Raw genomic sequence first — 19,439 nt, 5'->3', positions numbered from 1 at the left:
GAGGCATGTGCTGCAGCCAGCAGCACCTGCCACAGCACAACATATAGGCATTGCGACCGCCGTGGTGCCGGTCGGGTCCTAATGCCTATGGCGGAACCGCCGACAGCCTGTCGGGCGTTCCCATTCACGAAAGGATTATGGTCGTACGAAAGTCCGACCGCCATCCTAATCAGCCCCTAAGTCTCTATTAATCCCCCAAACTCACAATCTAGAGCTAACTTTCTTACCTCACTGACATACCATTACTTGATTCAGATTTAAGTTGTTTCATCTGAAAACAATTATACCACGTGATGCCAATACAAATCTTTGGGACAAAATGCTTGTCCAAGTTAACTAACGCAATAATAAAAGCATTGCAATCACCATCCCCAGCAACAGGTTTGTTCATCTGATTTTATGTTTTTAGTCCTTGCAGACCTAAAGAGTGTAGTAACTTGTGTTTCTTGTGTTTTGGTGACATTTTCTCATCATAATCTACTGCCTCGATATAGGTAAAAAAAATACTCCTTTCACTCTGCCCATCTGAAGGCTGATTCTGCTCCTGCTCACAAAAATGATTGTGGAGGAGATAAGGAGAATGTCTGTTGGCTCATTTTTTAAAGAATTGATAAAATGTGGAGTTGTTCACTGTTTATCAATATAAGCAAGTTCAAATAACTGTCCTTTCTACACCACATTCACACAGGTAACAAAAATTACTCAGAAATAAATGTGCTTTTTATTTTTTTATCCTGTGGCTGTTGGAATGAAAACTCCCATAAAATATGCAGTACGCAGTTGAAATCCCATTGCCAAGTGACTGCTTGAATACTGCTATTATATAAAGCTGTGCCGATTTCCTTAAGTGCTGAAGTGTTGGCTCATGTACCCAAAGTGGAGTCTGAAACACTGACTCGCGTATTCAAAACCAAGTCTGAAGTGCTGACTAGAGTACCCCAAGAAAATATAGTTGACACTCGTCGAAGCGTTGTCTATTCATTCCTTTACTTAAGTAAGTCAAACGCATTGTGTTTCGAGACCCAATTCAATGTGGATGACATGCATACGTCATTTCTCTGTTTACGATGTGTCCACAGCCCCTCCTCAAGCTCCGGATGTGTGCAATATGCTGTGGTAGACTGTGCAGGGTAGACTGCGTGGACCTGTTATGTCTCGTGGCATGCTCGCTGCTCTCTTGTGAACGCCGCATGGAGACACACCAACATCCATGTTTATGTTCAAGAGTTGCTATGGTTTGTATGTGTTTATACTTGGCCCTTGACAGCGGTAGCCGGCAGGCGGGTTTGCCGGTTGTAGAGTCAGTTGATTCTGACCAGCGGCCATCTGTCCTGCTGACCAGCAGCCATCTGTCGGGGGCGAAGATTGATATGAATAAATCTACTTTTCTCTACCTTCGCCCACGGACCGACAAACCCACCTTCAATTTTCTGATTTGCCTGGAATCAACAGATGTATCTTCCTGGTGCCCAGTTGCTCCTTTTTCTTCACCCGTCTTTGATTCAGCACTCTTTCTCCACGGATTGCCTGCTGTTCGCTCTCCGACGCGCATTCCCTCTGCAAGCGGAGCTGCGGGGCTGCATGAGGCATGCCTCCTTTCAAGCTCTCTGATTGGCCACAGCTAAATCCAGGCACATTGGAACCCCTTTGGTTTGCTTCCGGAGGATCGCCCCATCATCCCTTGCGGCTCAGCTGATTTTTCCTCATGTCGGAAGAGCGGATGTACGGCATTACAACGCGGGCATTTACACCGCGTGCCGTTACAACGCTGTTTTTACAACGCAAGTCGTTACAACGACTTGCGCTGTAAGGGCTGGATAGTGGAATAGTTTAATTTTCTATTCCAACTCCAGCCCACGTTACAGTAGGGAAGGTGTTGGAATAGAAAATGAACTATTCCCTATCCAATAGCGCCCTCCAGCGCAAGTCGTCGTAACGACTTGCGTTGTAAAGGCAGCGTCGTAATAGCAGTGCGGGGTAATGCCCGCGTTGTTAAGGATGTTTCCCCGGAAGAGCTCATAGAATACCAGGATCCCAGGCAGTTTCAATCACAGCCCGTTTGTATTTCCTGTGTTCTTTGCTAGCAATCATTTACCTCACAACAGAAATTATTGATCAAATAAATGGACAAAGCGTATCTGGAAGCAGAATCTGGATTATTACAGGTACTTTCATTGATAATATAGTCAATTGGTTGTTACTTGACATTTCACTCTGTGTTTAAATTAAATTATTTGGTTTCTATGGCTGCATCTCATCAAATTACACAGCCTTCACCTTTTTTGTCTTCACCTGGTAAACCAGGCATAAAATAGGCACATTGCTTCCATTTATTTGAGGGCCACTTAATAGCTATTGATGTGGGTGGTTATTTCCCAGAACGCAAATTAGCGCTTTTATGTGGCAGTTTAGCTCTTGCCGCTCAACAAATTTTTGATAACCTCCCCCCTGCAGCAAGACCCCATGGCCAATCTGGGGATAATCCTTGGAATATTTACTCTGTAGCTTTTGAAAGACTGCGAAAACAATTCAGTGAGGAACCAAGCATCATTATAGAGAGGCATAACTTTGTCAAAAGGAAACAACTTTTGTGAGGGAATTAAGGAATATGTTTGTCTCCTCAAATATTAGCAGTTACATGTGATTTTGTTTGAATCAAATGTTGACACATATATTTGCGATCAATTTATCTTCAACTGCCCCTCAAGAAAGATTCAAGAACGTCTCCTTAGCTGCCTGAATCCAACACTGTATGAAGTTTTAGATCTAGCTAAAAGCATTGAAAGGTCACTAATTTCATCAAAAGCATTACATAAACCCTGCACCATTGGTCAGTTAAATCTCATGTACCTCTCCTAACATTGAAAATGACACTTTGTGCACAATTTACAACAAGGGTAGAGCCAATATACAAAGATTGTCTAATAAGAAGTCTCAGTCATATTGCTACCGGTGCGGCTCAAACAATCATGTTAGCAACTATCCTGCTTACCCAGCTCCTGGGAAACGATGCACAGCTTACAAAAAATTAGGCAATTTTCAGGCAGTTTGCAGAAGCAGCAGTAACTCTCTACGGATTAACAATATAGACACAAAACTTGACAACCACTTTGCTGATTGACTCAGTAAGTGGTTTGAACTATTGATTGCAGCTTGGTATCTACAACTGTGAAAGGTCCTAATTGTGAAATACTACTCAATGAATTTCCTTTGCAGGTTATGGCAGACTCAGGTACACCCATCACCATCTTGCGTGACACAATTGTTTTTTCAATTATTCGGTAGCAATAAGTCACTTCTCACACCCGATGTCAATCCGTTAGCAAATTGACATGCTGGACTTTTTCAAAGCAAATGTGCAATGTCTAGTTAGAGCAATACACACTAAACTTTACGTTGCTATCAAGGGTAAAAATATTGTTCGATGGCAGGATCTAGTTAAGATGGGCTTATACTTGGTACCTGGGTCAGACAATCCTATCAGAGTGGGAGAACTTCAAGACAAATTGTGAGTAATTTCGAGGAACCATTGAATGTTATTTTAGATATAAGCACAAAGATCTTTACTCAGAAAAAGTTGCTACTGTCAAGGGATTTGTCCATCAGATCAAACTTAAGCCGAATGGCAAACCTTTTGTGCACAAAGTTCGCCCAGTTCCTCTATCTGTCTGAGAGGAACTGAAACAACTACTTAAGAACTTGTATACTCAAGGCATTTTAGAACCTATTGAATCTTCTCAATGGATCGCCCCGATTGTAGTAGCACACAAACAATCAGACAAGAGCTGCCTATGTGTCAACTTGAGGTTACCTTAATGCCAACATTTTAATTGATTGCCATCCCCTGCCAAGAATGCACAAAATGCTGGCTAATCTGGGAGGTGCTAAATAGTTTTCAGTTATAGACCTAAGGTCTGTGTACCGCCAAATTGCCTTGGATCGCGAGTCTCACGAGCTGACAGCTTTTGTCACGCACTTTGGTGCTTACAAGTACCTTAGACTTAGCATTAGCTGCCAGCGTCTTTCAGAATCTCATGGATGTCTTGTTCGCTGACATGCAGGGTGTACAAGCTTACCAGGATGACATTTTGGTCTTTGATAATTTCTTGGAGGAACACAATTTCATCTTGGAAAGAGTACTTTCAACATTCACACACAAAGGCATGACTTAAAAGGGACAAGTGCAAATTTGCTACCTAAGAGTTGGAGTATTTAGGGCACACAATTTTCGTTCATTTTTAGGACTTGAAGAATATTATGCGATATTCGTATCAGGTTATGCTCTTGCAGTTGAACCACTCAGGACCTTGCACAGGAAAGGCCGAAAATGTGTTGGCCTGATGAAATGCAAAATGCATTTGTCAAAGTAAAAGATTTAATTGTGCAAGCCCTGCTTTATCAACATTTAGAGAAGGTTGTGATTCTACAATCACAGTAGATGCGAGCTCTCAAGGGCTAGGTGCAGTCTTGAGTAAAATGTAAATGGTAAAGAACAAACAGTTGTATTTGTCTCCAGATCACGAAGAGATTTTGAAAAGCAATATAGCACGATTGAACGTGGGGCGCTAGCATGCATCTGGGCTGTGCAGAAGTTCAAAATGTATGTGTCGGGCAGATGGTTTGAGTTTCACACAGATCACAAACCTTTAGTTTCCATATTCACAGCAGGTGCCCCCAACATTTCAGATAGATTGACCAGACTAGTTTCCAAACTACATGAATATACTTTTAATATTAGTCATGTATCGGGGGGAGGAACTTTAGAGCAGATTGTGTCTCATGCATGCCTTTACCTGACTTTGAGGATGAAAATGATATTGATGATATTGAATGTGTAGCAAGTATTGATGACATTCATGCTTTGCAAGATGAGGATGTTATCTTTTTTGCTAAAGAATAGAAGGGCGTGTATCAGGAAGATGAAGTGTTGAAACAAGTAGGTACATACATTACCAGTGGTTGACCTGTCATTCGGTACTTACACAATGAGCTGAAAACGAATTCACAAGTGTCCAGTGAACTTTCTGTGATTGATGGTTGGATCATGAGGTATGACATGCATATTCCCCCTGCAAACATTTCAAGATGTCTGTAGACAAGCACACTCATGGTGATAACATCATGTGTCTAAAAGTTGGGGATTTTGCATTAATTAAAACACCTTTAATGGTAAGGAAAGGGGATTATATGGTCTCTTCTCCTACTAAAGTTGTTAAGGTTGGTAAAGGATCAGTGTTGCTGGAAAACAAACGGTGGTGGATTGTTCGGAATGTGGACACAGTATCTCAACAACAAGCTCAGGTAATTAACCAAAAGAAAATTACAAGGTCTGTTTCTTATTGGACACTTTGGATCCAACCTACGTCTGATGAAGTTGGTAATGCAGGGAATACTCTTACAAGGTCTGTTGTGACTCCTTGCATCCTTTCTAATGTATCAGTTACCAGATCTTGTGATGCTAGAAGACCAAATAGTTTCAAAGATTTTGTAATGTATTTGCATTTAGTTTCTTCATGTTGTCGATATTCTTGTTTTATTTTTGGGGGGAAGGTGATGTGGTAGACTGCATGGGGTAGACTGCACCGACCTGATGTGTCTTGCAGCATGGTCGCTGCTCTCTCGTGAGCTCTGCCTTGAGACACACCAACATCCTTGTTTATGTTCAAGAGTAGCTATGGTTTGTATGTGTTTGTAATTGGTCCGTGGCAGCAGTAGCCGATAGGCAGGTTTGCCGGATGTAGTGTCAGTTGATTTTGCGACTCCTGTTGACTGGCAGGCATCTGTTGTGGGTGAAGATTGATGTGAATAAATCTGCTTTTCCCTACCGAAGCCTCCTTGCATCATTACTACATATGCTTATGTGTGGGTATTAGCGCAGAGTGGCTTAAAACTTCGAAATTCAAATGCCGCCACTCCGATGCAGGAGCCAAGGTAACAGCGCATAATTTAAACAAGGTACTTTTTGTTTCTACATTTCACTCCATACTTACATTATTGTACCCTATCTACGTAACACTGTGGTGCAGGGAAATGATTCAAGATTAAGTAAATGAGGTGTTGCAGAAGCAGAGAGACTGATGCACACATTTATGACATGTGAAGAAAAGATGCTACAGCTCCCAGGAATCACTGCGTGAGTGCCGCACAGCACATCTGAATAATCCCAGAATGTACCGATGTGTAGAGCGACGTTAGGAGAGCTCTGTGCAAGTCCCAGAATCTAATAATGGAGTGCAGCTTTTAAAAGCATGGCTGGTGTCCGCAACGGAATCTGTAAGGACAGAAGGCAGGTAAATTAGTAAATTGAGTGTAAACAATGTAGGAATAAAGTAGAATGACGTACTGTTAATGTATAAGACTTGTAAAGCGCTCTGTTACCAAACGGTGTCCTGGCGCTGATCGAAAACAAGAAAAACTAGTATTTTACCAGAACTCGGAAGTACTAAAAAGCCACGTTTTCAGCTCCAGCCTGAAGTTAAATATAGAAAAAGCTGATCGATTGGCTATTGGGAGTTTATTCCATATTTTTATGATACCCAAATAGAAACTTCTGCCACCTGAGTTTGTTCTCTTAAAGGTAGGTACCAACAACGGTCTAGAATTGGAAGATCTAAGTGATCTTCAGGGTGTGTTCCATCTAAATTTCTGGGTTAATTCTTGTGGTCCTTGTTTGCGCAATGCTTTATACATGAAGCACAATACTTTGAAATGGATCCTCTCCTTCATTAGTAACCAGTGTAGTTGTTTGATGGTTTTCCTGACAGATACGTACTTTGGTGTATGGGAGAGAACTCTCGCGGCCGCATTTTGCAGCACCGATGTTTCCTAAAGTCCTGGGCCTGTAGATTGAGATACAGGCTATTACAGTAATGTAATCAGGCTAAGTCCAACATAGCCTATCAACAAGGAATTCCCCATCGCTGCAGTGTTATCGCTGGATTTCCAGCGATATACCCGCATTTCGCCGCTATCACTGGATTAATTATCGCTTCGGGTATAAGCGTTGTTAATAACGCGCTAACCAGGCGATAACATCCAGCAATAGCCGGCGATGAATGAAAACGCGCTATGCGCACTTTGCGACTTTTATCGCTATCTGTTGATAATATGTCCCAGGATCTTTCTAATTTTCCTCAGAATGAAAAAAGGAGAAGATGTAAGGGCATGAACCTGCCAGCAAAAGTACGTTTATTATCTATATTTAGCCCTAGAGTCTTGGCCTTTACTACTGGTTCTGGCAGCCCACCAAGATTCATTGGCCACCAATCTGGGGACCAAAAAGAGGGATCATTTCCAAAGAGGACCACCTCTGTTTTGCTAGAGTTAAGCTTCAGGCTATTAGCGCTTATCCATGAACTTACCACAAGCATGCAGTCATGAAATTGCTTGCCAACGAAAGTGGCTGATTCCCAACTGATACCACTATCTGTGTATCATCAGCATACAATGTTAAGTCGAAACCAAATGCTTTTATAACTGGGGCTAGAGGCGCTATATGGATATTAAAAAGTGTTGGGTAATTGACGAGCCCTGAGGCACTCCACAAGGGAGTCGAAAAGGATCAGATTTGAATGGGCCATAGGCACAAATTGCATCCTATCTTCTAGGTAAAACTTTTAACAGGTGGAGAGCTGCTCCCTGCACCCCTATTTCTGCTAATCCATCCACCAGAATGGGCTGGTGGACAGTATCAAAGGCCGCCGATAGATCTAACAAAATCAGTGCGGCCTTCCCCCCCATTGTCTAAGGCTATCCTTATTTCTTCGACTGATTTGATCAGGGCCGACTCAGTACTATGCCTGCTTCTAAACCCGTGTTGAGTATTATCCAGGCACTTGTGGATATTAATATACTCCACCCACTGTTTGTTCATGGCCCTCTCAAGAAGTTTTGCAGGAAATGGTAAGCGTGATATGGGGCGATAATTATTGACTTCCCCCAGGTCTAAATTTCGTTTATTTTTAGAATGGGCAAGATTGACGCTGTTTTCCATACTTTTGGGAAAACTCCCATCCTGAAAATAGGATGAAACATATTTGTCAAGTTCTCCGCCACTACAACCTGGGCCATTTTAAAACATCAGAAAAAGTGGTATAGGTGATAAGGCACCACTAGGAAGAATCATACAGTAAGTCTTAATCTCTCAAGTTACTCTGACGGTGCTGTAAGGTGTGGAGAACCACCAGCCTCCACAGAAAAAAGCCACAGCTAACACGAAATAGAGGCTACTCCCCAGCACACGTCTATTATAAATAAGGTTTCCCAGTTCAGCTAAAACAACCAGTTAACAGTATATAACAAAGTAAGACACAAATATGATCATCTCTTTCTTCTTTGGTATTTATTCACGTAGGCCTTCACAACAGCTTCCAACAGCCAACACGTGTTTTGTCGCGCAAAGGGATGTTGTCCCGCAACTTCCTCCAGGCTGTATAAGTGTAAACATACAAAAAGGCCATTGTATTCAATCCAAGCACAACAGTATGGATATTTATTTTAGAACGTTAATTCGCACATTATTCAGGATGCCTTATAACCATGCACAGGGTGAACTTTCTTTACTAAATGCCTTAACCCTTCACGAGGTTAAGATTAAACCAAAGCGCACAAACAGTATTTCAAGGAAATCAAAGTGCACAAACATTATTTCAAGGAGATACGAGCATCGTGTATGTGATCCATATAAATACCTAATTCTTCTGTGTAAAATCCTCTGTAAATCAGAAAAGGGGGGAGAAGGAGAGATAATCAGACTCAAAACTGTCGCCTTCCTTCTAGAACAACATATACAAGACCCCCATCATAATTACAAACACCTACTTAATCTGTGGTGATAATTCCGGACCACAATGGGTTTCTGTGCAGCCGGCGTCTCTCTTAAAAGCTAAAATGGTGGTAGAGGGTGCACTGCTAGTGGTTACGCTAATGTTTTAACAATAGAATTGGTACAATTTTCAAATAGTTGGGTGCTCTCTTAGGTGGCGTCTCCGTCCGGGTGGCGCATATGTAATACTGATGAGTTGTGCACACTTAGAGTGCAAATGCATCCCTGTTATAGAGGCACTCCTTGGGGTTCATTAAAGACTCCAAAGTTAGTTATGAGTTTCTTTTATTTTTCATAAAGTTGTTGTCGGTTCATGATATTAATGGCATATCTCAAAATTAGATAGTTTCAAATTCAAATCATGATAGATTCCATATAGTTAAACTCCAATGCATTTCGGGCTTTTCCAGCCCTTTATCAAGGAGTACTGAAAACGAAGAAGATATGAAAGGCTGTCAGATAAATGGAGTTGAACAGATAAAGTTATGGGATTAGAACAATGTGCAACGTGCCCGTGATTAAAAAACGCTAGTTAAAAAAACGTGACAAGACCATAATGTGAGGGAAAGTACATTGATGGGTTAATTAGATTGTGGTTTGTCTGTATTTGGGATTCTAAGCAGTGTGAGTGGGGGGATATGGCATAAGCCATTACTTACGGAACGCGGAACTCCGCTTAGGGCTTTCAAGCTGAAGAAGACAAAAAGTGGTGGAATCACTTAATTGTGGGTTAGTTAAAAAGCGGATACCAGCATAAATCGAAGGCGATTGTGAGAAACTTACTTAGTAGCGCGAACGCCGGTGCAGTTAAACGACGCCGATGTGCTCTCGGGGTGGAGTTACGTGAAGGAGCGTGATGGAGTATTTAACATGTGACAATAGTTAGCACCCCGGTTGAGCAGGGCTAAAAATAAATGATCGACTAACGTGAGAACCATACTAGATAGAAAAGAGGAAGTTTTCTAATCAAACGTAAACACACTGGGTGAGCGAAGCTAAAAATGAATGATGGATTAACGTGGAAACCATACTGGGTAGGGGAAAAAAAGGGTTCTGACCAAAGCAAAATAATAGAACAAAATAGTAGATGATGATAAAAGATACAGGATGATTGTGCATAAGGACACATCATAGAGCAATACATTTATATATCACATTTACAGGTAACAGCTACATTCTGTGCGATCATTAAGTCCGAACGGTTTCAGTTATTGAAGACCATAAATCCATTCCATTTCCCGTTACAAAAGAAATTTACGGTTGTCTCTTCCTTCGATTTTGGTGATTGTTTCTAAACAATGAATTTCAGTTGGGCAATGGTGTGTTTAAATTCAAAGAAATGGGTGGCCACATTAGATTTATCATTCTTGGTGCGAATGTTCGACTTATGCTCATTAATGCGCACTTTAATTTTTCTCTCTGTTTTTCCTACATAGATTTTTCCACAGGGACATTTGATGGCATAGATTAAATTTGAGGTATCACAGGTGGCATTGACGTTGAGTTTGATGGTGTGGCCTTTCATGGGATGCGTAATGTTATTGCCTTTAATAATGCAATTGCAGTTATTGCAGTTCATGTATGGGCGGGTTCCTTTGTTTTCTTTAACGATTTCAGTTTTTTTTGCCAATATTTCCTTTATGTTATTGCTACGGGTGTAGGGAAATAGAGGTTGTGTTTTGAAGATGTCTCTGAAATCAGGTTCCATTTGTAAAATGGACCAATGTTTGAGAATGATTTTCTTGAAAGTAGCACTAGACGTGGAAAATTTTGATACGAGTACCATACGTTGGTCTTTTGGTGTAGTGTTTTTTTTTTTAAAGCTTCCTGTCTGTTAGTTGCTTCGGTACGTTTGATAGCATCCTCAAGGACAGTTTCAGGGTAACCTCTTTCACAAACGCATATCTTTCAATAAATATATTGGTTTTGAATGGCAGATGTGGCCCACTATCGACCGGTTTAGTATTTTCACACTGCCTAAATGGCCGACATAGGCGGGAAGAATCTTATTCCCCTTTCTATGCCGGTGGAGTGAAGGAGACGCTTGGGTCTCAGTCACTCTCGTCATCGGGGCTTTCTCTTCCGGGTTACAGGCAGCCGGAAGGTAGTGCATTTTGTGTTGTCGTACTCAGTTGACATGGTGGCGGCGTCGGGTGAAGCTGTGGAGGCAGAATACTGAGGTAAGGAATAACGAGTGTACCTTGACATAATATAATTGTTTGAAGTAAACAAAGTGTGTCTGTCACGGAGGGCATGGTTAACAATAGCGTTGTAAACAGGCTTGAAGTGAAATGATGTACTAAATCGATTTGACTAGTGGGGATAATAGCGGAGATTTTTAAAGATTTTATAACTCAGTGAATGGGACTCGGTTTTACTAATGTCAGGGTTTTCCAGACATCATCGAATTGACCTCCACATAGACACGAGGAGACATTGTCAAAATGGAACGATGAATAGACCTTAGCTAGAAATATACAGGGGTAACCAATTAGAGCTTAAAGGATTTATTTTTGAATGATTAGGAAATGTGTGGATCTAAGCAACCTCATTTGTTCCCAGACACACGTGGTCAGATCTCTAACTTAGAGACATGAGTATTTAATCTAGATCAAACAATGTACGATAGAATGAGGAGTGAGTTATTTAAAGAGATGGCACATATTGCCAGAAAGACGGCCTCATTTCCAACTAGATTTGATGGGACATTTTATTTACAAGATGACAGATGAATATGTCGATCTATAGAAATAGTAAACTCATAAAGGACACACGATTTTTACAGCATGGTGAATACTGGCCAGAAAGAGAAGTATTGTGAACGACATAGGAGCTTTAAAAAAGAGATGTCGCCTGCACAGAAACCCATTGTGGTTCGGAATTATCCCCACAGATTAAGTAGGTGTTTGCAATTATGATGGGGGTCTTGTATATGTGGATCTATAAGGAAGGCAACCGTGTTGAGCCTGATTATCTCTCCTTCTCCCCACTTTTCTGATTTACAGAGGATTTTACACGGAAGAATTGGGTATTTATATGGATCACATACACGATACTGGGGAATTTTCACTTGTTTTTCCACGCTTTTTCATTCACTACAGGGACTTTCGAATAGAGTGGTTGTACATTTGATATTCTGTGTCTCATAACCAGAATTTTTCCTTGATTTCGCACGTCATTACGCCTGGGTCTTGCACGGATTGTAGGACTTTTTTCACAAGCGGGCTTTACTGTTGCACTATGGTGTGTCTTATTGCACAACCCCTTTTCTTCTCTCCATCTTCTTTGGGTTATAGCCCATATTTCCTTGAAATACTGTTTGTACGCTTTGGTTTAATCTTAACCTCGTGAAGGGTCAAGGCATTTACGTAAAGAAAGTTCAGCTTGTGCATGGTTATATGGCATCCTGACTAATGTGCGAATTAACATTCTAAAATGAATATCCAAACTGTTGTGCTTGGATTGAATACAATGGCCTTTTTGTATGTTTACACTTATACAGCCTTGAGGAAGTCACTGGCCAACATCCCTTTGCGCGACGAAACACACGTTGGCTGTTGGAAGCTGTTGTGAAGCCCTACGTGAATAAATTCCAAAGAAGAAAGAAATGATCATATTTGTGTCTTACTTTGTTATATACTGTTAACTGGTTGTTTTAGCTAAACTGGGAAACCTTATCTATAATAGACGTGTGCTGAGGAGTGAACTCAATTCTCGGCCAGTTTTTACCACCACCACGTGGCATGGATCAATAGGTGATCCTGATTTTGTATGTGCCATCAGTTCTACCACAGGCCCCTTTTCCAGGGCTGCAAACTTTGTAAAACAAGGTTCTCCAGGGGAGCTATCTACTGCTCTCTTCCTCTCTAAATTAAAGGAGTTGTCCTTATTATATTATAAACTACTTTGTTGTAAATGCTTTCCACCTTGTGGCCAAAATGCTTAGCAATCTGATCACACAACAATTGAGTTGGCTGAATTTCTGGAATGGACGGCGAGGTAAGCGACATCACTGTATTAAAGAGCTCTTTAGAAATATTTTTTGCACCCTCATTGTTTTGTGTGAAATGTCTGATTTTTTCACTCCTTATCATTTCCTTATACTTACTTAAATATTTGCTTATATTTTATTCCTACTAAAGCATCATAAGCAAATCTCTAGATCTGTTCCTGTCTGAATAACACAGGGCAGTTGGACGACTACATTTAAAACCTAAATAGATCAGGGGGGACTAGCTGTGAGCCTCTCAATTTGAGCCAATAGTATTTAATAGCATTTTTATTTACATCCCATATTATGAATGAGACTTAGCCAGGTTGATGTAACGAAAGTGGTGCTCCCAAAAAACACACAACGGGCAAGAAATGCAATGTATAAATCCTTTTGTGCCCTTAGAGAAAGATGGATGTTCCTCCTTGTTGCCAAAATTGTGTGGTAACGGAGGTGGTAGAAGGAAGCTTTCACACTAGTTGTAGAATATCCCATAGAGTATTCATTGTAAATGCAGTAATTGTGATACAAGCCCACGAAGAGAAAAGTAAGAGCAACCGGAGACACTGCTGCCCAGTCAGCAATCCATAGGGGAATGCCTCACTCAAAAACAGTGCAATCCAGGCTGAACTGAATACATTGACAATAACATCAAAAGAAAACAACTATGCTTCACACAATGCATCACAATACAACAAAAGGTGTGTATAACTCCTTGAGCCAGACACAGAACTACTTCTGCCTTTGAGTAGTACCTTATTAATAAGGGGGCTATTTTAGTTGAAGGTAAACACCTCTCACCCAATGATATTAGCTCATTATCAAGGGTTTCCTTTTGCCTGCCTCTACGTTGCAATGTGGCAGCCTATTAGGTGGGGAGAAACCCCCTAACAGCCTACAGGAATCAAAATAATTCTACTTTGGTGAAAGCACAGCCTAATCAAACACTGTAACCGTGTACATCAACATCTGGGTAGAGCAAAAGCCCCTCTCTGTAGTGCTTTTCAAAAGTCTTTTTCCTGTTTATCACTCAAGGTCTGGAGACAGCTGCACTATCAAGCCAGACCTAAAGAAATTTAGAAGTATTATACATTGATAGCTATTTCTGGATTCCTGCTGTGAAATGCTTGCTTTGTTCTCTAGGCTATTGTAGAAGTAAGTTGATGGTTTTTGTTCATTACATGAAAAAGTCAATGTTTTATAATTAAACCTCCAATAAAATGATTTATTCTCAAAAGTAATGATACTGGCTCCCTAGATGTTGATCTGATGTTTGCTTGACTTTTTAGCGTCTTGCGACACAACAAGATCCAAGAGATAACAAAACACATGTTTCAGGAATTGAATGTCCTACGCTCTCTGTGAGTACAACTACTTTATTTTTATAATTTTTAAATTTTACAAACAAGTACACCTTCTCTCCTCCTAAAACATGCTTTTAAACATTGTTACAAGTATGTTTAGAATGGATATTCATTTACTTTGGTTTTTGTGCTTACTATTTTTATGTCTTCTGTTAGTGTAATGGTTTCAATTAACTGCAGAATAAATTATATTAAATTAATTATTTCCTCTGAAGATTCTTTAGCACTGAAAGTTTGTCACATTGATGAGTGTAACCTATGTCCCATTGTGGTTTACTTAGATGTTGGCAGGTCAGGGCAAGATACATTGCCACTCCCTTGGCACATAATCTGGATAGGTTGATTTCGGGCCAATGTATACTTCTGATTGTTAAAATGTGGTACTTGCATACTGTTCAAGAATTTTCCATCAGATTATCTTCACTAGAAGCCCAAAACTAGAAAACTTCCAAGTAAGAATTTGGGAAAGAATCAGCAATGGCTAAACAAGACAAGCACTGTCAAAGTCAAATGGTCTGTCATTTGAGGTCGATTTAGTATGCTTTTATGATGTGTCATTTATATTTCCTAAATGAAGTATGTGTGCTTTTTGTTAAAAGTTCTAATGAAGTTTGATTTTGTTGTAACAAGTTTGCATATCCATATATACACTGTACTACAACTGACATATTTCAGTGGTTTTTTTGTACCTTAGTTCCTTGTTTTAACATCTAATTATAAAGTTGTTTATAACTCCACTGCACAAGGGGGTTATCCTCGCGGCCAGGACTTGCGCCCAAAGCTACGCTGGTACCCAAACCTGGCTGCACACAGCCCCTATTCATGTGCCTGTTTTTAGTCCTCTGTAGGCACCAAACCACCACTACACAAAAAGCGCACAGCAGGAGTGCCCACAGGACGCAGCATAATCTTTGTCTACCAAAATGATTACTATTTGAAAATGTGGGTGCTGTTAGTTGACTGTGGAAGAGGGGTAGGGTGAGTAAATAGATGTGTAAAGGGGATGCCGTATTTAAGGAAACATCTCCCTCTTTAACTGTTATTTAGAAAAAGGCAAGTTCATGATTTTTAATTGTGCCCCGGGTTCTATAGTGGTTAAATGAAGCCATGTGGATCTTCTTATGGATATGCCATATAAATGCCAAGTTCTTTTGAGTCTACAGCATCACTAATTATTTGGTTATCTGAAAATTATCTTGATGTAATCCTACTGATTCTGTTTTTGGAAGATCTTCAAGGAAGACTGCATTTCTTCACAAATCCCAAATTTTTAAGATGTGTGGCACCTGTTCTGTATACTTCTCGGGAAAAAGCCTCAATATACTTACTTTCTCACTCTAGAGTTGCTGTTTCCGGAGCTGATCCATGTCTTTTTCTTACAATTGTTACTATAACTGAGTCTGGTTTAGGTTCTGACCGCAAAAATCCAGGTCATGCTGAGGTTTATATCTGCTATGCAATTTTGGTGTAGCTGCTTTTATTGTGGCAGGTGTAAGAAAATAGTTCCTCCCTATTTCTAGCAGACTTGGAACCAAGGGCAAAAGGGCAAAAGGGGCTTAGGAGCCGCTATATTTTGTAGGGTTTCGAGTCTTATCGATGCAGTAAGCAGTGGAGCATCTTAAGGATATTCAGCTAAGAAGCCCCTCTAACCAAGACCTCTTAGAAGGTAGTGATTTCATCCACAGTAGAAGATCTAGGGGGGATGCCACTGGTGAATCTACCATATATGATGTAGTGTCATCTGTTGATGTGAACAATATTATTGATCTTGTTAGAGATCTGTGCCTTCTTTTTTCTGGAGAATGGCTTGGAGAGTGAGAAGGAGTTGGCCTTCTCTTTCTTATTGGAAACATTGAGGTTTGTCTTGAAACCACTCTTGGCGATGGGTTTAAAGGTTTGTTTATATTTGTTTTGATTTTTTTCAAGAACAAAATATGATACACACATATATTGGTTACGATGCTTAGATGAAATATATAAATGAACTGTTCAGTGCCATAAGCAATAGTAACTATGTATATGTAACATGCATCCTAGGTTAGATAGTGCTACTAGCCATTATGGGTGTAACTAAGTAAGCAGATCTTAGGGTCAAATATAGGATCCCTGTTCATCAAGGTAGAAATTAGATTCTTTATCTTGTCCTAGTATTGACTGATAAACGTTGCATCAGGGCGTAAATATGGATCATTTATCAGCTATTACGGGAAACATCTTGTATAATATTGATAAATATGTACAGTGCAAATAATTGAATTGTAAAAATTCCAGCCGTGCATTCCTAGAAATATCTCCTTACAGATCGAAGTGCAGTCACAGCCCCCCGTCCGTTAGAGACACCTTGAGATCGGATTCCCAGCTAGTCCTGAGCTCAGGACTAGCTGGGAATCCGCAATGTTGATGCTACGGAGTGACCTTTTCGGTGGGGTGGGGGGGAGTTTTATATAGCGCGAACTCGACCCAAAGATATCAGGTATCAGAGCGCTTTACATGAGCACCAATTTCGTTACAGAAGGACACAATTATTTTTGTTAGGCACAGAGAGGTTGAGTGATTCGCTCAGAATCACAGGATGGTGAGCATTGTTGCCGAAACTCGTCCCTGAATCCTCAGGTTTGAAGTCGACCGTTCTAGCCATAAGGCCACATCCTCGTCCCTTACTTACAAAGGTGGATTGACATATGCCTTGCTCCCCCAGGTCATAAGGATCTGAAGAGTATGATCCATGTCAGGCTTCACTTCAGATGGTTCCTAAAGAGATGTTATGGCCGCTTGTCGACCCGGCAGGACTGATGTTTCATGCTGCAGATCATTAAAGGATATCAGATTACCAGAATCATATAGCTAACCAATCTGCATGACTCCTGCATTGGTTCAAGTCATATAATGAATTTATGATTAGGGCAGCACTCTGCACAGTACCCAAATGTGTATCTCCGGTGCATATGTTGAGGTAAGTTGGATCCTTGGAGCTACCTGCGCCAGCAGTGCTGTGCAGTGACCAACAAGCAAGATGCACCATTTTGTAGTGAACCCCTAAACTGAATAAACATTCTGCAATTGTGATCTTTCTCAAAGAAGAGGTGACAAACCACTTCATAGGGAAGAAAGAAGGACTTAACCATGGGATCAAGTCATTGCAATTCTGCTGTTATATAGTAGGTTTCCAATTCGAATGACACAAGATCCTGGAAGATTTAAAGATCAAAGAGGCTCTTGTAGTGGATCCTCAATGGGTATTATTGGTTTTAATGGCTACTTAATGATGGTGAGACTAAGGATGAGTATCTGGCATAATTGGATGGGAAGCTGGAGAAAAAAGGTTTGATAAAGTCTCCACTCTCTTTTTTTGTGTGGTAGTAAATGAGGAGGTATGAAACTTTATAGAATTCGAACTCTTTTGATTCAACACATGTGGTGAATGTAATGAAGCTGACAATTGTAGAGAGTCTACAGATGGAAATGGGGATCCTGACATGCTTGCTGAGAATTGAAAATTCCACATCATCAATGGCAAAGGTGATCAACGTATTTGTTCTTTTTCACTCAATGTTGAATCCTTCAACATCCAATCGTGTGAAGTATTCACGAAAATCTCTGCTCGGCCAGCAAACCAAGGAGGAAATGCAAAAAATGAAGAACAAGGCAGAAACATAAAAGCAGTTGGGTTAGGAGAATGAAATTAATTTTTCAGGCTAGGATACAGATCGAGAGATTAAAGCTATTACCATCATAGGCTTTACCCTCTTGTTGGCCTTACACACTCCAACAATAGCAGAAATAGTATGCACAGTCTCAGCGATATCCATATTAATAACGGTCATGAAAAAAACGAAAAGAACCCTTATGAAATGTCCGTCTTTTTGAAGAAGACAGTTGTCCAGGACAAGTCAGTGACAACATAATATCCCCTCCACTGTGAACCTTGCCAGAGGGGTGAAGAGTATATTTGCATATGTCTGAATAAACTTTAATCACAAAACACAAGTGAGTACTAAATATTGCAGCTCATGGATGTTCTCTACATTTCAAATCCATTCCACATCCGATTCCACCAAAGTCAACTACAAAGCTGCAGCTATGTATACTCAGAAAAGAAATATCCATCATCCTAAAGAAAAGAGCCATCAAAACCCGTTCCAGCTAGCCAAAAAGGTCTGGGTGTGTACTCCAAGTATTTCTCATAATAAAATAGTAACAAAATGAGAATATAGACCCATATTAGATCTGAGATACACATAAAGATTCATCAAAAAGGAAAGGTTTTGGATGTTAGCTCTTTACCAATTTTAGCCACACTTAGGAAAAATAAATGTATGAGCACAATAGAGTTAATAGACGCATATTTTCACATCCCTATAGCTTGTCTCCACAGAACATTTCTGTTGTTTCTGGTAGGAAACAAACATTAAATCACTAAGGAGAGTCACTGTTCCTGAGAACATAATTAGGTAGGAGTTGTTTTAGGGAGATAGGAGGGAGTTGGAGGGACTCTTACTTGGTGCCCTCACACACCCCAAAGGATGTTATGCTTCATCATGCAGCGGTGAGCCTCATCGGGCCAGCACAGCAATGCCCTACGGGTCCCCCGAAGGGTGACTTTGTTGGAGATCTTTTGGTGATCTAGCCACATGGTGTAAGTGCCATAAGTGATTAAAGGTGTCAGGCTAGGTGTACCCTGACCCTATGGGACTAATGGAAATGGCTGTATGGGTGAGTTTGTGGTTGTGTGAGTGGCTGTATGGGTGAGTGGATGTGAGTGGTTCTATGGATCAGTGAATGGGTGTGTGAGAACTTGTATGGGTCTGTGAGTGATTGTGTGGGAGTGGGATTTATGAGAGGTTCTATGAGGGTGTGAGTGGGTCTGTGGATGATGTCATTAGTGCTGTAATTTGAGGTTTCATCAGTGATGTTAAATGTGAGGTCATAAGCAGCGCATTGTGGGGACATACATTATAGTCAGCACAGGTAACTACAACTGCTGAATTTCTATGGTTTTGAACAAGTGATATCGGAACCTAACTATAACGTCTCTGTAACATTTGTTTTTGTTCAATAAGTGTATGTATATATATATATATATATATATATATATATATATCCTAGTTATAGTTAGGATTTTTTTCAATGCAAAATCTCAACATTCTAATGTGAATAACTTTGGCGCCGGTTGAGGAATGTGCCTGAAAATTTCCTCTAATTTGCCTCGCGGCGCTCCGGCCCTTCCCTGAAAGTTTGGGGGGAATTTGTCAAGCGGGGG

The 19,439-nt window shown here is 40.6% G+C and overlaps 1 protein-coding gene across 2 annotated transcripts in view; it reads left to right on the top strand.

Annotated features, from left to right (window-relative positions):
• LGR5 (leucine rich repeat containing G protein-coupled receptor 5) overlaps positions 1 to 19,439 on the top strand; it is a 743,377-nt gene that overhangs the window by 611,716 nt on the left and 112,222 nt on the right. For both annotated transcript variants that reach the window (XM_086921836.1, XM_086921845.1), the window contains one exon: positions 14,105 to 14,176. In XM_086921836.1, coding sequence (XP_086777962.1) covers positions 14,105 to 14,176 — 72 coding nt within the window. The remainder of the gene's footprint in view (positions 1 to 14,104; positions 14,177 to 19,439) is intronic.

This window comes from Lissotriton vulgaris, chromosome 1_1 (assembly GCF_964263255.1).
Source record: "Lissotriton vulgaris chromosome 1_1, aLisVul1.2, whole genome shotgun sequence".
NCBI lineage: Eukaryota > Metazoa > Chordata > Amphibia > Caudata > Salamandridae > Lissotriton > Lissotriton vulgaris.
The sequence above is the reverse complement of the archived record's forward strand: the minus strand, read 5'-3'. Positions and strand labels throughout refer to the sequence as shown.